This window comes from Cyprinodon tularosa, unplaced genomic scaffold, assembly GCF_016077235.1.
Source record: "Cyprinodon tularosa strain WSP-4 unplaced genomic scaffold, ASM1607723v1 ctg100, whole genome shotgun sequence".
In the NCBI taxonomy this organism is placed as follows: domain Eukaryota; kingdom Metazoa; phylum Chordata; class Actinopteri; order Cyprinodontiformes; family Cyprinodontidae; genus Cyprinodon; species Cyprinodon tularosa.
The window spans coordinates 404,724-426,043 of NW_024037783.1; the positions used below are offsets into that span (position 1 = coordinate 404,724).

Consider the following 21,320-nt stretch of genomic DNA (forward strand, 5'->3'; position numbering starts at 1 on the left):
AAATGCATGGACTAGTTTCTCAGCATCACCCCTGGACAGGATATTTCTAATTTTTGCAATGTTCCTCAGATGAAAGAAGGAAATTCTAGAAACCTCTTTGATGTGGGATTTAAATGACAGGTCCTGATCAAAAACAACACCAAGATTTTTTACTTTATTATCTGAAATCAGTTTAATCCCATCCAAATGAAGTGACTGGCTAATCAGTTTCTTTTTCAGAGACTCTGGTCCAAAGACTATAACTTCTGTTTTGTCTGCATTCAGAAGCAGAAAGTTAAGAGTCATCCAGGTTTTTATGTCTTCAAGACATGCCTGTAATCTATGTAATGGGTTAGCTTCATCTGGATTTATAGACAGATATAGCTGGGTATCATCAGCATAACAGTGGAAATTAATCCCATGCTGTCTAATAATTCTACCAATTGGGAGCATGTATAAAGTAAAGAGAATTGGTCCTAGCACTGATCCCTGTGGTACTCCACAGGTAACCTTTGAGCGTGTTGAAGATCTATCATTAACATGAACAAACTGAATTCGATCAGATAGATAAGATTTAAACCAGTCTAGTGCTGTTCCTTTAATTCCAACAAAATATTCAAGTCTTTCTAAAAGAATATTATGGTCAACTGTATCAAATGCAGCACTAAGATCCAACAGGACGAGCACAGATACAAGTCCATTATCTGAGGCCATGAGAATATCATTAGTGACTTTCACCAGAGCTGTTTCAGTGCTATGATGAGCTCTAAAGCCAGACTGAAACTCTTCAAAAAGTTCATTATGGTGGAAGTGATCGCAAACTTGTTTGGCAACTACTTTCTCAAGAATTTTGGATAAGAAAGGAAGATTGGATATAGGTCTATAATTGACCAAGTCATCTGGGTCAAGAGACGGTTTCTTAAGCAGAGGTTTAATTACAGCAACCTTAAAAGCTTTAGGTACATATCCCTGTAACAGAGATAGATTAATCACATCTAAAATGGAGGAGGAGATCAAAGGGAATACCTCCTTAAATAACCTGGTTGGAACTGGATCTAACATACAAGTTGAAGGCTTAGATGAAGACAATAATTTTGCTAATTCAGAGAGTTCAACTGGATCAAAGCAGTCTAAACCCAGTTCAGATTCCATGACTACCTCAGGTACAATCGCGGATAGAGGAGTGCTTATGATCTTATTTTTAATAAGATCAATCTTATTTATAAAGAATCCCATAAAGTCATTGCTGCTAAGAGCAGGTGGAATGGACGGTTCAACAGAGCTATGGCTCTGGGTGAGTTTGGCAACTGTATTAAAAAGAAATCTAGGATTATTCTTATTCTCCTCTATTAATGAGGAGAAGTATGCTGCTCTTGCTTTACAAAGGGTCCTCTTATACAGCAGTAAACCATTTTTCCAGACTAGGAAGGACTCTCGCAGGCCTGTGGAGCGATATTTTCTCTCCAGTTTCCTAGCATTTTGCTTCAAAGTACGCAGCTCTGCATTAAACCAAGGAGCAAGCTTTCTATTTTTAACGGTTTTCATTTTCAAAGGAGCTGCGTTGTCTAAGGCAATACGCAGAGAACTAGCAACCCCATCAACAAAATCATCAACCTGGGAAGGGGAATAAGCTAAACTTTTGCACTCTGCAGCACTGCTCAGTGACACAGAGGAGAGAGAAAGTGAAGCAGATTCTTTAAAATTTATAACTGCACTATCTGATAAAGATCTACTAAAATTGAACCTTCTTTTGGGGGAGGAGAACTCTGTTAAAGTAATCCTGAAGGTTATTAGAAAGTGGTCAGAGAGGACAGGGTTGTGAGGAAATACTGTTATTTCTTCACATTCTATGCCGTATGTCAGCACAAGATCCAAAGTATGAAGATGAGAATGCGTGGGACTATTCTCATTTTGAACAAAGCCAATAGTGTCTAAGATAGCATTAAAGGCTGCTCTTAAGCTATCGCCTTCAATGTCAGCATGGATGTTAAAATCTCCCACTATGATGACCCTGTCAGTATTTAATACCAAATCAGAAAGGAACTCTGAAAACTCATCTAAAAATTCAGAGTAAGGACCTGGTGGACGATACAAAGTTACAAAAAGAAGAGGTTTTCTTGCCTTGAAATTTGGATCAGGGAAATTAAGGGTTAAATGTTCAAAAGAGTTGTAGGTATTAACTGTTTTGGGAGTAATCAGTAAGTCAGACTGGAAGATTGTTGCTACTCCTCCTCCTCGCCCAGAACATCTGGGGATGTGAAAATTTAAATAGCTTGAAGGAGTTGCCTCATTTATGCTCACATAATCCTCTTGCTGCAGCCAGGTTTCTGTAAGGCAAAACAAGTCAATGTGATTATCACAAATCAAGTCATTAACTAGTAGACTTTTAGAGGAAAGCGATCTTATGTTAAACAGACCGCATTTAATTGTTTTAACTTTTTCCCCAATGCGATTAATCGCGAGTTAACTCAGGCATTGATGCGATTAATCGCGATTAAAAAAATGTAATCGATTGACAGCACTAATATATATATATATATATATATATATATATATATATATATATATATATATATATATATATATATATATATTATATATATATATATATATATATTACTTTTTTTTTTTTTCACTTGTCAGGTTCAGGTCTGAACTGTTCCCTCTCCCAAGCACATTTCAAGTCTGCGCTAATTGCGTAGCCCTGGGGTGCTTGGTGTTTGGGGGTGGAATTGGAATGGGATGGCTTCTTCCCTCCAGTGTAGGTTCCTGCGATGCAACTGTTAACCCATATGCTAAACCCAATGTTTTTCTAAGAAAATATACAGCTTCAAAACAATGGCCGGTTTTGCAATTTTCTGCAGGCTATAGGTGGTTGTTGCCGAGCCTCTCAGACTTTAGATGATAATTAAGTGTTGTAGCTGTAACAGAGGAAGTTTTTTCTCTCTGAACAGTCTCTGGCCTCCAAAGTGCCAGTATTATTCTTTGATAAGGCCCCACAGTGCTGCCTTTGGCTGGGACACTGTGGCAGGTCAGTGTACAGCATATCTGCTCCATTCATCCACAGCCATTCATCACCCAGGAAATGCAGGGCAGTCCACACCTACAGGAACAAATAAAATGGACCTCAGAGATTTGAGAAAAAACACATTTCTTGATTCTTTGTAATGTAAGCATAACTTTCTAAAGCAATATTAACATATCACAGAATTTTCTTTTGGCATTCAATATCTTTTATCTTTAAATGATATAACATTCGACAAATTACATGGATTGAAATGCAATTCTAAGAAAAGAAAAATCTACTTCCACGTATTGAAAAAAAATGTTTTTGCTTCTGTCATGTAAATATAAAGAAATAAAAGGTGATTTAGAGATGTTTTAATCTTTATTGCAAACAGTTTTTCTACTCTTCATCTATGAAATTTGCATTTTAATTTCCTACTCCCAACTTATTCGTTCCTGTGTACTCTACACAGGTAATGTCAATAATCTATGCAAAAGTTACTACTTATAAAGACATTAACATTTCCATAGTGGATGAACCTATTAATGGTGAAAAAAGAAATCCTACGGTATCGCAACTGTGAAGGCCACTATTCAGAAATTAAGAAAACATGGAACAGTGCTAATGAACCTTTTCAGAAGTAACTGGTCTATTAAAATTATTAAGAGCACACAAACAACTCTTACAGGAATTCCCAAAAGAACCCAAAACAACCTTTAAATTACTACTAGTCATCATAAGCCAGTGAACACCAGCTATGTTTCAAATATCAAAACTTATTTCATGCCCTAAACATCTAATTGTGATAAAAAATTAAACTGTGTGAATAACATTTACATGGCAACAAACAGATTTACATGGCTCAACAGATTGAAGTGAAGATTGCTGTCAGAAGATGATCCAAGGCTGCGGCAGTGTTCAAAGGCCTCCTCCCAGCTCCTTTTTTCCTTTACCAGGACTATATTTTCTGTTATGCAGAGGAATGGAAGCACAGTCTTGCAATCGTTGGCAGCCAGCTTATTACTCAAAGAAGAGATGGTTACACAGTTGGTGGGATTACTCAGAATATCGAAATTCTGCATATTGTCCACTTCAAGATCTGAATCAAAGTTCCATGATCCACCTGCAGAAAGCAAAGAAAAAGTGGTCCATCTTACCACTGGGCTTAAAAATAAAAAGTTTAACTAACTTTTAAATTAAAACTAACAGCATTATCTGTTAAATTTCTGGCCGATCAGCATTTTTCAAACCTCTGCAAGTATCCAGGTGCAAATCAAAGGTGCAGCGTGTTTAGGATGTTACAAAAAAATTTATTTTCCCCAGCCTGCCTTACCTGGCAGGCGGGGGTTGGTGTTGAATAAATTAGTTACTGTTCTGCTGCCTGTGTCCCTCCTCAAATTCTAATGGCCAAAGTAGCCTGGTCTGTCCCTTTCTCTGACATGCGTGCTGCCGCTGCACCGGCAGTCTTAAAAAAAAACAAAAAAAAAAAACAAAAGAGAGAGAAAAAGGGAGAGAGAGAGATGCAGGCTAGCGGGCCAATCCCAGGCCTGCGCTTCGGTAATGATCCCGATTCTCCCTATGGCCTGTCCGGGTATATGGGTCACATTTACCTGCAAAGTTAATGTATCCTTAGAAACAGCTAAAAAAAAGAACAACTGCTATCACTGTGCCCAAGTGGTGCTAAAAGACCCATTTTTCCTTTAAACGCAGAGCAGAAATTGTCTGGGATGTAAGGAACTTTGCCTAACATCCCAGTACCTGATTTTAGAAAGAGGACATGCTGTTCACTGGGCAAATGTGCCACATTCAAGGTAAGGGGGAGCAGGTAATCCCTGCTCTACGTAGACTTGTCTTGGCCGCTATTTTTTTTCCAGGACAGAGGAGCACTGCTGCTCAGCGAAAAGAATTTGTGACTCTAACAAGTAATAGTATTACAGCAATGTGGAAAGCTAGGAAAAAAAAGTTGAACTTTGCATAATATAAGACCTTTAACCTGAAATCTAATAGACTAATATGATTAATCTGGTTCACTATCAATCATTTTTAAACAGCAACTAGAAGCATTTTTCTTACCATTTTCTAGAAGCTTGATCCAGATGGGAAAGTCCTGCTTATTAAATGATTCCATTTGCTCCTTTGTAAAACGTGCCAAACCATTATAGTTATAATTCCTGCAGTAATTCTCTGCCTGATCCCTACTCATCATCTTGTGTATGATAGGGAAGGCTGTGAGGTTTTTAGGCTGACATGCGACAAACAGATTTTCTTGACAAAATTTTCTCTCAACCCTTAAAGGAAACATAAATCAAAGATTAAAAAAAGTTAATGTTGTAAACCATCATGTGAACATTTACAAAAGCATTGTAGTTACCTGTGATAGAAAAATCATATTAGGATGGCTCTATAAAAACTAAACACATTTTACAAGCTCTAAATCCTCTTTACCTGAAAATATTATGATATCATTCTATCATATGTATGTATGATATGCAAAAATACTAAGGGAATCTCTATACGGTGCAATAAATTTTATGTTGATCCTGTCTGAAGGATGGAACAGATATTGATTCATCAGCTACTGTTTTTTTTTTACATATTTTTGTTTGTTCTTATAATTTGTTTCAAGACAGATGTGCTAAATTCTTCTTCTAGCTGTGGGCTCAGCTATTAATTCAATAGCTAACACAGTTATCACACAAGTAAATAAAGTGTATTGTAACCTACTAAAACTAACACCACAACACATTCTCAAGCTATATAGAGACAATCTGGATTTTTGAACATTTTCTTCTTTACCAAATTACTGTCAAAGAAAGCACATTAATAATAGATGAAGGCAATTACAATAATGGGAAAGATTTCTAACTCCTATTTGTTGGTTGGATAACTGAGCGTTACAACACTGCTTAATATCTAAAGCTAAGTGCAAATATCAATTTATATTTAACTTGGGAATTATTTATATCACATGGGTCATTGGTCAGACATCATGTGGCAGACAAATGCAATGTAGTTAAAAGTTTAAAGTGAAAATAAAATAAAACAGTTTTATTAAATAAAAGCGAGTGTAAAATCATAAAATATACACACCCCAAAAAAATTTGCAGGTTGTAACTGTTGGTAATGTCTTGTAGCCACATTATTTAGGGTTTGAATCCTGGCCTGGGGTCTTATTTACTTAAAGCTGAAGTCTGTAAGTTTTTAAAAATCACTTTTTTGTCATATTGGCTAAAACTGTCCCTATGCTCAGACAGCAGTACATGTGATATGTAACCTGTGAAAAAAACTGCTTCAATTGGTCCCGCATACTGCCTGTATTTCAATCTGGAAAGAATAATTCGGGACGAGTCAAAACAACCAATCACAGCCAGAGGAGCGTCTGATGGAGTGTCAATCACAGCTCACACACGCTGAATCCCGCCCCCCCCTCTCACCGCTTAACCTGCCGCTGCTGCCCGGCTGCCGCAGTCAGGAGGACGCGCGTGGAAGTCATGGCGGAGCGACAGCCACCAGCGAAAGAGAAACTGCCCTTACTGCCCCTGCCGACAACTGCTTACACGGCAAACTTCGGTATAACCAGCATCTTCTATCTAGCTGCTTGGAGGTGAGTGTTATCGCTCCTACCGGTTCACACTCCATGCCGCGTATGCTGCTTGGACGCTTCTGGTCGCATGCGGTAGCTGCGCAGATGCTGTGAGAGGGGTGGAGCTTGGAGGTGGGGCATGAGTGAAGCAGAGAGGGTGGGGGAGTGGCGTGAAACCTGTTTTTCTTCAAATTTTCAGTCGAAGTCTGCTCTCTTCTCAATGTTACAGACTGCAGCTTTAAGCATAGTGTGGAATCCATGCTTAAAGTGTACATAAGCTAAACACCCGAAAGAAATGCCATTTATAAAACTATCTGTTTACACAAAACCATGCAAATGTCCTTTATAAAGCACAGCGGCTTTGTTCAAGCCTCCAACTCGTGTTTTGGCCTTTTCCCGTCCAACATTCAACCATAAAAGGTCCATGAATTTCACTGGGTATTTAAATAAGAAAGAAAGATGATTAAGAATATTCAATGGTTAACAAAGGTAACCGCAGCCATGTCAGTGGAAAAAATTTTTTTTTAAGCCAGATGATTATGTTTGTGTGAGTCAGATAAATATATTTGGTAGCAACAGTATACTGTTATAGTTATTTTAAATTACACCTTCTCTCTCCGGAATGTGCACATCATTATGGATGTTGATCTTAAGTTTCATCTATACATTACGTGTGCAGATACAACATTTTCATTTTGTGATACAATACTGATACAGTAGTAGCCCTTGGCTGGTCCCCAACAATTCCTTTTTAAACATCAATGTTAGACTAAAGTATTCTTTCTGTCATTGTTTGTAGCATTAAGATCTGAAGAGAAGCACCATCTCCTGGACAGATCCTGTCATCCATTGAAAGGGTGGAGTCAGAGTCAAGTAAATATGAACGCCCAAGAGAAGGATGGGGTCACTCCGGTGGCTGGTGCGGGGAAGTGGGCTGCCATTTGGCTGGCGTTTGACTGGGAAGAGCAATTTTGAAAGGCTGCTTCTGTATTACAGCTTTGATAATTGACCAATACTCGTATTGAAACGATATCGCATTAGCATTATTCATACATGCTTTTATAAAATATTTTCTAGTGCAAAATGTCAGAAATGGCTTTATCAAGTGATGGTCACCAAAAATACTTATGAGAATACTTGACCCATTTAAAATTGAGCAATGGTTGCAGTAACAGAAGCAGGGTGTTTCTTTTGCCATGTCAATATTGGAGATTTAAGTTACAGGCCGCTATAATCCAATATTAGATTTCTGGCTAATACTGGACTGATATGCAATATAAATATTGGATTAGGACAACCCTAGTTTCACCCTATCACTTCTGTGTTTTGGCCACATGTACCTATACCCCAATGGAAGAAGCAGGAATTTACCATCCTAGGGGTGGCTCTGATTCCCCAGGATGGAAAGGGCTTTGCTAAGAATTCTGAACTGGTAAAGAGCAGGGAGGTTAATACCAGCAATTTTATTTGTACTATGGCTTGCAGTCTATTTTTGTTCCTGCAGGAAATAAAGCTGAACAAATTAACAAAATGAAATAAAAGTATGGATTTAATGAAACAAGAATAAAACATTCTCATAAAACTGCTGTCAATATTAAAGCAATAAAACCCAAGAAGCTGTGGATAATATATATTACAAACCCTCCACTGCTGAAAAATTCCTGTAATTACAGGAAATTGGATTATCTCTGTTATAAAACCTTACATATTGCCCATCAAACAAAGAACAATAAACACCCCAACACACACACACAAATGAAAAATGTTTTCGTAAGAATAAAACAAACTCTGCCACCAAGGCGATCTGGACTCATTAATGTTTTCTACTTGCACTGTTCATTCAGCAATGATCAGGAATTGGCCAATTTTTAAGTGATCAGTCCCAATTGGCAACCGGCTGGTTATTATGAAGATGACTTATTTCAAGTGCTGGTCATTGCGTTTTTTGATTCGATTTTTCTTTCAGCGGAAACGCATCTCTCTCCTACGTTTGGTCCATGTTTGTGAGAGAGCACCAGAACTGGGACAAGGCGGCCTACCGCCACCATTATTTCCAAAGGTGTCAAAAAGAGAAGTTAAAGTGATTGACATGTTCATGGTGACAAAAAGGGGTGCCAGAAATTTAAACAAAACAAAGACACATACAGTAAAAGTTTTCATAAATAGAGATAACGTTTTTAATTTTCAAAACTGAAGAATATTCTCACATTACCTTCTCACGTTGTAGTTTACGTAGTGAATTGCAGCACATTCTCTATCGTCATCATTTTCCAAATGGAACTCAACATTTTCTTCATCAGTCCAGACCCACTCCCTACTTGTTGGTTTTCTGTGCAGATCGATCCAGGCAACATAGCTTTTCAAGTCTATATTCTTTGCATCTTCCTTGCTGTAGATCGTGGCCAAGTCGTTGTGATGCCTATAAACACAAAGTGTCAGATGTGGTTTTTGTATTATCTTTTGACAAATACCTGAAATTTATTAGTTTAGGGGTTTTCCCAATTTTTTGTATTTCTTTTTGAATAAACTATTCTAACGAATTAATATTTGTTAACCCAGTTAAAATGGAATAGAAAGTTATATTACTGCAAATTACAATCAGAAGACAGAAGGAATATTCCTTGCATGAAACTAAATATAGTGCAATGAATTTCAGAAAAGAAAAAAAAATGGCTGCATTTCAGTTCAAGACATAACAATTTGTTATCTTTGCAGTTGGTAACCAAAATTTTGTTGACATAAGAAAAGCTTGGAGATCAACCAAAAAAAAAAGGATGAACTAATCAGCATTAGAGATTTTTTCCTTGACAATATAGATATTCTTTTAAACTAAATTAAAGCTATGACCTATATGATTAGAAACTCAACCAAAAAACATCTGGTTCAAGATTTTGAGAAGACTGAAGGGATTTTTAAAAATCTAATTGAATGATGGCTGATTTTTGTTCCATCAATAATAATTATTACAGAATAAAGCCATTAATACAAAAATTACCTTCTACAGTAACGTAGTGCATTTTCCCAGGTGTGACCATCTTTTCTAAGTACATATGTTTTGTCCAGCACTGATCCAAGTCCTGTTGTGCTGGGGAAGAAGAGGAAAATCAACAGTCCAAAGAGGCCTCTCTTCATCTTCAAACCCCCTTTAGCTTTTTCTCCTTTTCAGAATTTTTAATTTTTTTTTTAAACATCAATTTAAAAGCACACTGGCAGATTTTTTGATATTTTTCAGGCTCAACGAACTATAACTGTCTCCTGTTTTTTTATGGCTGCGTTTATTAGGTAGCATACTCTGTCTTATGCTGTAAATGTGACAGATTCCACCACAAAACCGCCTTTAATGTCATTTGCATAGCCAACACCAACGATAGGCCAATCTTCACATCCTTTTGTTGAAAGCCTCTCCCGGAAATATTTTCCTGAAGGAAAATAAAGCCATGATTTACCTACTGTTTTACCAACCAAACAGCAGGCCGGGTGTTCCAGGCAGGGAAACTGAGTCATCCTTTTGAACTACTTTTATCCCATCGACTAAATCTCATATATGGTTGAATCTTTTTCTTTCTATTTGGCTCTTGGCCATGCATGAACAGCAAACCTATGAACCATGAAATCTCAACCTTAACCTTTCCATTTGCCTCACAGTCAGTGTGAGGTCATGTTGAATATATTAGTCTGGGAGTTCTGTGTACAACTACTATGTGGGAAGCTTGACCAAATGAACTTGTGTTTCTTCAACTGTATCACTGTAGTGAATGAGAAAATGGAAAAACAGTCACCCATCAGGTCGTTAAATAAAATGAAAATATTTTATAAATTACTCTGGCAGGGGCAGACAGCTTTTTACTAATGCCACTGCAAGTCTTGTAAAATGAAACACCAACATTTTTTCCGCTTTTTAAATAACTTTAAAGCTTTCCACATCCCCAAATCAGTGTGCGTTCTTTAACATCATTCTATAAATCAACCTGCGTTCTGAAACAAGGACTTATCCCGGAAAAACAGTTTTCTTTTTCCTCCAAAAGGCTCAGACTTTTCAAATTCGGTTGGAATGGCTTCCCTGTGCCTCATCTTGACGTCACTCATCATGAATCCATTCCCTCATCTTTCTGGATCAAATCCACAGAGACTGATATCTTGCATGAGACGCTGTCTTTATGGCACAGCTGGCAGCACTTAATGGGTTTTGAGTCTCTGTGCTGACACCTAGAGCCAGGAACTGAGCTGAACCATCAAGACAAACTCAGATGGATTTGTTTTAACCTGTTTGGTAAACTTTTATGTACCTCAGTTTAAATTGAAGTTTAAAGAGGTTATAAAAAGCAAGGTGTCCTTGTGAAGACAGAAAAAAACATTGAGCAGATAATTACATATTAAACTAGCCTGATTACAAAGAAAGAAGTAAGAAAAGTCAACAAAAGTTGAATGAGGTTCAGTTAAGGTGAAATAATTCACCTGCATACACTAAAAACCTTTCACTGAAGTCACTGCACGTGACACCAAAGGGGATTTTGAGTTATAACATCTGGTCTTCATCTGCCTGCCTGTCTGTCTGTCTGTCTGTCTGTCTGTCTGTCTGTCTATTTATCTTAACAAAATTTTCATGATAACAAAAGAAAAGTACACCTTTAATGCCTCCATAGGATTGGAGCTGCAAATCAAAAGCATAAAATGTTTGTAGCTGCGTATGCACCATGATTGCTTTAAATGAGGACTATATTTGTTTGCTGGTCATTTGTCCCCCTGAGACATACACGCATGTACACTAAAAGCCATTTTTACAACTTTTGCTCTGTTATTTTATAGATTTTTTATTTTTTTTTTGCAGTGGGAAACACTTAAGACATTTAAATGACATTAAATATTTTTATATGACAAACATAAAAAAAAACAATGTAGCCAACAACAACAAAAAAAGCGTATTCAATGTTTGTCTGTTGCAGGGGATTATGTAAGCTGTTAATTATCAGGGTCTACCTGGTATTTCCATGTCTCTATTCACTCTAAAGTTTAGGTTGGATTTTGAACCTCTGACTGATGTTTCTGGCTAGATTGTTGAACTTGATGATCCGTCCACCATAGTCTACTTCACTGTTTCAACACAAGCTCTGTGTTGAGAGCTGTGGGAGTGCTGCCATGGCAACCATTTTGTGAAGTGTTTTAGGCTCCTTCGAGATTTTGGGGAGGGAATGCAAAAAGCAGCTTGTGTATGTATGTGCCTTAGTGTGGAAATCAGTGTTGGCTGGAAGTGCCTGGGTGACCTCATGCACATCTGTGTGTGCTCCACTAATCAGCGGAGAGTTTTTACTGGGAAAAAGTTCCTCTTATATCACATGCTGGAACAGACTATTAAGCTTTTAAAGCTTTTAAGCTGAAAATGGTAAAAAAAAAAAAAAAAAAAAAAAAAAAAAAGGAAATAAAAAAAAGAATTATAAAACAAGAGTCTTAAATGTCATCAATTGTTTGACTGGGATCAGCTTGCTGACTCCAGCAGCTGCTCCTGTTCCTAGTTGCCATATCTTATTCATAATCTGCAGAACAGTAACTAGATCCAACAAACTCATTTGACTGCCACGGTTGTTTCTCGGCTGCCGCTCATATGTGAGTTTGTTCATGAGTTCTGCTGAATTACTCAGAGATACTTGTTGCTATTATTATACTTGTGAAGAATCAAATATTACTTTAAGTGAGTGAAGCATCATTTCTATCACACTTTTAAAGCCCAACCCAAAGTACAACAGAAAATGAAACTATAAAAAAAAATCAACAGAGTGATACAAACAATGCAAACAGGAAGTATCAAAGCATAGTTTAAAAGCTTTCAAAAAGTCTTTTGAAACTGTCAATACAATTTGTTTTGAGTCTGGATTGGGTTTTTTATTTGAAGTGTAATTTACAGATCATCAGTGTAAGAGCTTAGCAGGTCTGCTTTTATAAAAACTCAAACGTTTTACTGATCAGCTATCATCTTGGTGCCATGAAACAGAGGTTGAGTGGCGACTAAATATCTGTAATAACTTAAAATAGCTAGACTTTCAACACATTTGGTTAACAAATGTTAGCATGCTATAATTTTAGTATATTATTTTAAACTAATAATTAAAATATAAAATTTAAATGTAGATACCAGAATGCATAGTAAAGGTTGTCCAATGATACAGAATTTAAAATACATAGATTTAAATTTGATCAGTCTTAGCTTTTAACTTAATCATGGTGTTTATTCCTTCTGTCTAAGATTTGTATCATTTAAAAGCTCTGAGGCAAAATACCATGAAATTATTTATATCTCAAAAGTAGGCTCCACAAAAAGCCCAAAACTTTTATTGGAAAATTGTCTCATTTCTTTATTTTCATCATTCCTTTTTTACACTTTTTTTATTTTTTCCAGAGTCTGTAACTCAATAGCACATCTATTGTGCAAAGAAACATAGCCCTTCCATTGGTTTCCTTCTGAATGTTTTTCTTTCTACATATTTATTTGAGAGTAGAAACAATTTTATGACATCCATTAAAGGCAATGAGTTCATATACTTACTAGACATTTCATCGCTGTGTGTAAAAACTTATGCAGAACATATCAAGCAAGCATGTTAAAGAATGTTTACATCTCCTAGGGGGCATACAAAAATATAACATGTTAAGAATATCATCCAGCCTTACTTAGATAATCAAATGTGTGTGTGAAGAAATACATAAAAAGTATATTTTTGCACAGATTAAGCAAAATAGTTCAAAAGCTCCTCATATGGGTAATAGAGGTATTTATACTTCTTGAATGTTTAGAACTTGCAGAGGTATAATAATTTTTAATCCGCCAAAAAGTTTATTCCTAAAGGAAAGCAAGACAATTTCTGACTAACAATGAAAAAAGTTCATAAATATGCATGTTTGTGTTTATTTTTATTGTATTTCTAAACATATTTTTTCTCTCCTGCATCATCACTGGAAATTTTTTAGGTCTGTTAAACCTTTCCTATCGCTGCTATTTTCCCACTGGTGTTTTCCTTTTTAGTGAACTTCAGGTCTTTCAAGGTGAAAGGAAATCTTTCAATCACTTTAATTTGTATCTGCCTCAACAGCTTATCATATACAAGTTTGGTCTCCTGCAGGGCCCCTTTTAAGTGCCAAAGTTAGTGTTGTATCAAAGAAAGATTTTGTCAGAGAAAATATTTTTAAACCTCTATCTGTTAGCTGTATAAATAATTTTGGTTTTAATGCATACGGCTTTCTTAAGCTTTATGTTTATTTATAAATACTTCAGCAACCAATGTCTCACAAATTTACAACAATCAAACAAGGAAAAGTTAAGGACCTATTTATTCCAATAGGACTATATACAGAAAATTCTAATGAGTTTTTGTGAAATCTGATTCTTTTGCATGGTTGTTTACATTTCCAAATATATGCGACTTGTACAGTATGTGATGAGCTGCATTCATTCTACAACTTAAGGTGTCATTAGTAGCGAGCTTGTTCTGTGTTTATGAAAGTAGACATTGATTGTAGTACCAGAACACATCTAGCAGTCTTTTATTCATCTTCCAACCAGCATTAACAATATAATATTTTAAAAAAGATCAAAAAGAAATACCATCTCCACAATATCATCCTCCATGGCTGTTTGCCCCCTTCTCCTACATTGCAATACGCATAATAGAGACCTTATTTGAGTATTAATTACATTCAGATCAGATTAATGCAACCTGGCCCTTCGGACACATGTTGGATTATGAAAGATCAGATTTGTATCAGATTTGGGTCACTTCAGGCTGCTGTGAGCCCATATGTGACCTGTATCTGATCTTTTCTAACATTCTGGACAACATAGATCAGATTTTTTCCAATGTGTCCCAGGCCACTTGGTAATGTGCTCTGGAGAGCAGTCTGTTTTTCAACAAATATTGTGTTGTTAATCTACTGGCTGAGGTTGAGAAAGAAATGAAAGATTGCATGATGCGCTCCAGCACTACCATCTATGTTTAGTCTGGATTGGATTTCTCAAAAAAAATTTAATTGAGGATTAAGGCCTGCAGTGTGAACATAGCATTAATCATGCAACAAAAAAATTTTTACTCAGACATAGTAAAACAATGTACCTTTTGTGTCTATCACCCCAATATAGACACACCATTCAAAATGGTGGATTATCATAAATGAAACACATAAATCCTAGACACTGAAGCACCAAGTGTTTTACAAAATATCGGTATGTGCCCTTTTTTCATCTTTATAGCTATGTAAAATATGTTGTTAGATTTACCAGCGTGGTTTATTTTACGTGTTTTTTTTTTATCATCTCGTGAAATTCATGAAACAATTCATGAAAAGAATTGTTCATGTAAAGTAAAATGAAGAATAAAAAAGCCTTTTTATGAAAGTTTCAATTGAATTTGAAGAGCATGTATGAAACTGTAAAAAAAAAAAAAAGAAAAGCTCTGTGTTTACCCCTTTAAATTTTCTCTCTTCGATTCTTTCCTGAGAAGAGATCACCCAGGACAAAGTCTTTAAACAACATCTCATAATGTATATGTGTTAAATAATCATGAGACATGACAACAGATTTTGACAGAAATTGTAATCTCACTCAGACCAGAGAAATTGCTAAGGGTTGCAGGAGGCATCGCTTACCAACTGGCAGAGATGGGAAGTAATGAAGTACAAATACTTCGTTACTGTACTCAAGTAGATTTTTCTGATATTTTTACTTTACTTTACTACTTATTTTTATGGCGACTTTTTACTTCTACTCTTTACATTTTTACACAAATATCTGTACTTTCTACTCCTTACATTTTAAAAAATTGGCTCGTTACTTTAGTTTTGAATCATTTCAATGGAGTTAGCGTTATTATTTTTCACGTCATCAATACCAAATAAAATCTAATTGGATGGGAATATACGTTGCATTTGACGCACCACTACAAGATGAATCGACAGATTCGGCGGTATTCATTCGCGGCAAATCATTGCAGCTTGGTGGCGGTGGCGTTAGCATAGTAGTATGGACGATGAGATGATTGAAAATGAACACAACGGAGATCTAGTCCTATTGGCAGACATCCATTTAAAATTTAGGCAACGGCATAAAAAAAGTGGTTTCTACTTTTACTTTTATACTTTTAAGTAAAATTACAAGCCTGTACTTTGTGACTTTTACTTGAGTAAAAGTATCTGTACTTTTACTCAAGTACGGAAAGTGAGTACTTTTGCCATCTCTGCCAACTGGGTTCACTTTTCCAAACAGTTGGCCCCTGAATCACATTTAAAGAAGCATTTTATACAACTCCAGTATGCCACATGGTCACATCATTACATCATAACATCATACATGTTTGTAAATAGGAGACATTCCTTGCTCCAGCCATATCAAAATAAAAGTGTTTTTAGATCAAGGCTATTCTGAATGCCCTGTGAGAAATAGCTTGGTGTGAAGAGTCTTCCACTCTGTCTTTATACTCTCATTCAATTTTCAAATCGCTGTTATGAACATGATAACTGTATATCCTGAAAGAGCAACTGTCCTAACTAGATATATAACTTTTGAATACATTAGTTTAGACACATAAAGGGCAGGTATTATTAGGGGTAAACAGACTCACATGTAATTGATCAAAAAAACAAAAACAAAACATTTCCTTCATTAAGATTAAAAACATAAATATAAACATAAATATTTGTAGTTGCCTCATTAACAGGTGATCCAGCATGGTGTATATGGCATTCATTGCTTCTGCAGCAAGAACACCAAGGGTCAACTTGAACTTCAAAACTTGCTGAATTTTTTTTTTTCTTTTTTGAGCACAAAACTTGAAGTTATTTGATTGGAAAACTTTTGGAGTTCCCCATTTTAAATTCAGAAAAAGGACTTTTTTATTTTTGCTTTCAAACCGAATCTTCAAAAAGTCACAAGATGTCAAAATGTAGAAAGAAAGCAGCTTCAGCAGAAGAGCCACGTTTTCCTCCATAATTATTCTTCCCTCTGGAATTACAATATACACATGCACAACAGTGTGCACATATCCAATGTTATGATATCATCTTACTATCCCCTTGGGAGAGTCACGTGACTTCTGTTAAGATGGGGGGTGGAGGGTCAAAGTGTTTCAATGAAAACCACATGTAGGGAGGGGAGAGCTGTGACTAAGTTGAGAGGGATAACCCAACATGAGCAATAGAGCAGAAAACTGGGGAAAGGAGAACAGGAGCAAGGAAGCACTAGAGTGAGGTACCAGGACCAAGATCAGAATTGGAGCCACGGACCAGTTGCAACCCCTGCCAACATGTCAGAGTCAATCAAGAGGAGAAACTCGAGTAAGCAGCTACTGCAAAACCTCATCAGGTGAGACACCATGCCTGATAACTATGGATCATCACCTACAGGATTAGGCAATAACTTAACAAAATAGACATTTGGGATTTTTAAAATGTACTCCAGGAAAACATCAACAATCAGAAAAAAAAGTTTGCTTGTTTAACCAGCTAAGAGAGAAAAAAAGGACATGGTCATAAGAGCATGGTTTTTCCGAATTATCTTTGTACAGTAGCCCTTTGTGTATAAAAGTAAACAACTTATTATTTACATAGGAAACCAAACCCTGAGAGTTTGGTTTTAGACTTTAAAAACAAATGTATTTTTTAAGGTCCCAGAACAACTAAATAAATCTTTATGTATTCGGGTGCCGGTATGATTAGAATGCATCAAATGAAATCTAATGACAAACATTTTCAAAGAAATACAAAAAAGGAAAATTTTACTATTTTCTTTGTTATATAAAGAAAGTATATATATTGTTCCATCTATGGTAGGTCAGATATACCGAAATTATTAGAAGATAGACATAGAAAAATTTGAAAATAAAAAGGCTTAAAGAAAAGTTGGATCCTAAAGCTGCACTCTGTAGTGAGACACTCATATCCCACTTCATTTTCACACAGACACACCCCCATACACACCCCTCCCCAGATATACACAATACAGATTGCACACAAACACATCTGCTGAGAAATAATCATGAACTTTGGTTATGATTTAAACTAAAATTTCCAAGTTACAATAACTGATTATCAGAAATAAATGGCTAAACAATGCTCATTTCTCTTTTTCTTAAAATAAGTGCATTTGTTCATGGATTGAGGAGGTAAAAGAGACATTTTGCCAGTGGAACAAGACAATTTGCACTTAAAATAAGAAAAAAACAATCACATTGTTGTATTTCAAGTGCATATCATCTATTTATCTTATTTTAAGAGTAGAAATACTCATTCCATTGACAAACTATCTCATTTACCCACTCAAATCAAGCGTAAATACACTTAATTTAAGATTTTTTTTACTTATTTCTAGATCGTTTTTTACAGCGTACATGATGGAGTGAATTTCCACACATGGTTCTCAGCCAACCATAACTGGACACCTTTGGCAGTGTGGACTGGGTGCAACTTTATATTTCCAATGTAGATGACTGCGTTCATTTTGATTATGACAAAACATACTCACAGAATCCAAGCAGATCATTCCAATCCATTTTCCCCAACATCTCAACACAGTTCTGATGTTTTGACATTTTCTGAAAACATCTGTGTAAATTCGCTTTTGAAGCTCTAGGTCCAGCTGCAGTGAATCACCCCAAAACTCTTAGATACACTTTTTTTCTAACTTTTAATACTTTAACAGCTCTATCCTTGTTGAAACTTTTCACACAGCATATTTCCTTACTCCAAACTCTCTATCAGTATTCCGGATTGAATACTGTAATCATCAAGCTTTTTTATCAGAGACTCATTATGACTTATCCTCATTTCTATGACTTTATGCTGAAATATTGCCAGCTGCAGGTCAGGGGGATTTTCCATGATTATTAACTTTCGTAACAAAAAAGTTGTAGCATTTTGCTTTATTTTGCTGTGAAAGTGTTTGAGAACTAGTAATTTAGTTTTTTTTCTATTGGTTATGAGAGTAAAAGCATAAAAGAATAAAAAAGAAAATCAGAAATGATCGTTTAGGATTACTCAAATAAACATTTTGAATCTTAGCTTTTGATTATATTCTTAGTGATTTAACCTTTTAACAGTGGAAGACCAGTTTTTTAAAGGAATTCTACTGAATTTATACAGAAATTGAATAGATAAACAAAACAAAATTTTTGTATAGAAACGTTTTAGGTGTTATTATCAGGGTGTCTACTCTAATCCAAATATGGTCACTTCCTGTTCCAAAACAGACCAACCAGTTGTTGACTAGATGCATTAAAGATCTTAAACTCTATTAAGGAAACCATTTAGATTTGTTGGAGAAAATTGGTCAAATGTAATCAAAACAGCTTGAATAAAACTTTTACTTGCCTTTTTAACTGTAAAATGTTTTACCATTAAAAAAAGACATTCAACTGTCAAAAACTGTCATTCGGTGCACATTGACAAAGCATTATTCTATCAATTTTATTCAAAGAGAATTTAAAGTAACAGTCCGTAACTTTTGACTAAAGTATTAATCTAGTTTTACTTAAACTGTTCTCTGTGTATTGTTACTTCCAGTCAACCCTCATCATTGTTACTTATCTAGCTGTTGAGGACAATTACTAGATAACTATAATGAAAATGACACACAACTCTCCATTCAATGGTTTCCTTTGTAATTTGCGTCCTCCTTAACAGCCATGACATCATCTGGCTGGGTCCAGAACCCCCTTCTGTTAACACACACACAAAGAGAAGGCCGTTCCCAAAGACTTCATTGCCTCATTGTTGAGGTGGTGGAAAATGTGATGTTTGTCGAACAGATCTCCTCTATAATTTGCTTTCTGCACATAACAGCTCCACATCATCATGTTAAATGTCCCAGAATACCTTAGGGACAACTGGCAGGCCAGACTGCCATGCACTGTGATTGTTGCTACATGTGCCCTGCAGCCCTGCATTTTTTATAAATGACAACGTTAAATAAAAGAGACAATAAACTGAGCACAAACTGCCAGTTTTATAGAACAGATGTTTTATTATACATTAGCCCATACAGTGTGCAGGTAATTTACAAGGTGCAAACACGTAGGTTGGTGTCACATTAAGTATGTAGCTTGTCTACAGATAAAGTGTTATCAACCACAAATCTTTGCCACAAGAAGAAGTCCTATTTGAGATTATTTTAAAGTTTAATATGACTTAGTCTTCATTTCTCCTTAACTGTTAAATAGGCTTCTGCTATTCTTTATGTTCCATCAGCTTCTTTCAAAAAAATTAATAAATTTGACAACATCTGTGTTTGCTGCAACCGCCACTACATCATTGAATATTGTTTTATGTTCAAATGTTATGAATTTGGATGTTATGCTAATTATTTAGGAACTATTATGTAAAAACAAATTTGAATTTCCATTGCTGTGAAAAGCTAATGAATAACTAAAACACCAAACTAACAAGAATTCATCGTATTTTAAAAAAATTACTACAAATATAGAACTTTAAACAGTGTCTCAGCATATTTTCCATTGACCATATCCATATCCGGAGATCTATTAAATGACACCTGACCAAAGACTATGTTGTTCAGAAGTTTTTAATCATTATTTGCTCAGTATGTAATTTGATAATGTGTAAAAACTAAAGCACAGATTCAGGTGCTATTAAAAATGTTTTCCTGGGGAAGGTTTATTGTGAAGTGATGTTGTGAACAGATTTAGAGACACAGCTAGTAACCTAAGAACAAGTATTGAGACAGAAGTGAATAAGTTAAGGGAGAAAAGAGCCAAATGGTAAGTTAGATCTGACACAGGCAGTAAACACAGCTGGTAGTCTGAAGGTAGCAGGTCAGACAAGTGATGCGGGATTTCTCATACCATAGCTTTGCCTTTAAATTAAAAAAGATGAAACTAGTATAAAGTTATCACACAATGGAAACAAAGCAATTTCCATACAAATTTTGAATAAGACATTTCATGACATATGGTCTGTTTCTGTCATTATGAAAACTAATTGAATATCTGGTGATAAAACCAATGGTTTCTATTGGATCTGATTAGCCACATTATTAAAGAGTATATTTAAATAAACTAAAGGCTGTGTTTCTAGACACAGAGCAACAATATGCAACTAGTCATTTAAGAGTTACAAAACTGAAGTAGATACAGAAGCAAAGAAAGGAAATCATAGAGGTGGTTCCAATCAATAGAAAAACAGAACCGCTGTTATTCTGGAAAATGAGGCATTATCCCCAAAGATTGTTATCCTTTTCATGTCTACAACTTGTTCCAGACTTCTTTAGACTGAAATAAACCAGTAGGGGAAAATCATTATAAAAAATCCTTTCTTGGAGTGGTTGGGCATGGAGTGCGTTAGGTTGTATGTTTAGTCACTCATCTTTTGATGTAGGAAAGAATGCATCCTAAAGAGAGATTGTTAAGAATACTCAGAACTTTAACTTTTAACCTGCCTGCCTACTGTTGCCATCTGTGAGAGACATGATACTTTTCCAACCAAGCCTAAATTATATTCTAAAAACTTTTTTCTTGAACATTTCAATTTTGGACACACATTTTTTAATTCTTTACATTATCTTCACTCTGTATCCTGCAAGAAAATAGATAAATATTACTGCTAAAATGACTTTCTTTGCAAATACTTTGAAATACATGAATTTGATCCCTAAGAACCTTTGTCATGCTTTGCAGACATGCCTTATGTCTTATAAGTGACTATAAATCGTAGTGACTGGGTTAAAATGTGAAACCAATCAATATGTGCTTCATGCTTCCA

General features: G+C 35.6%; 1 protein-coding gene across 1 annotated transcript in view; it reads left to right on the top strand.

Moving 5' to 3' along the window:
* Positions 1–21,320, top strand: part of LOC119775894 (non-muscle caldesmon-like) — a 47,363-nt gene that overhangs the window by 3,679 nt on the left and 22,364 nt on the right. The window contains exon 2 of the mRNA XM_038274073.1: positions 16,748–16,911. Within this exon, the coding sequence (XP_038130001.1) occupies positions 16,748–16,911 (164 nt within the window). The remainder of the gene's footprint in view (positions 1–16,747; positions 16,912–21,320) is intronic.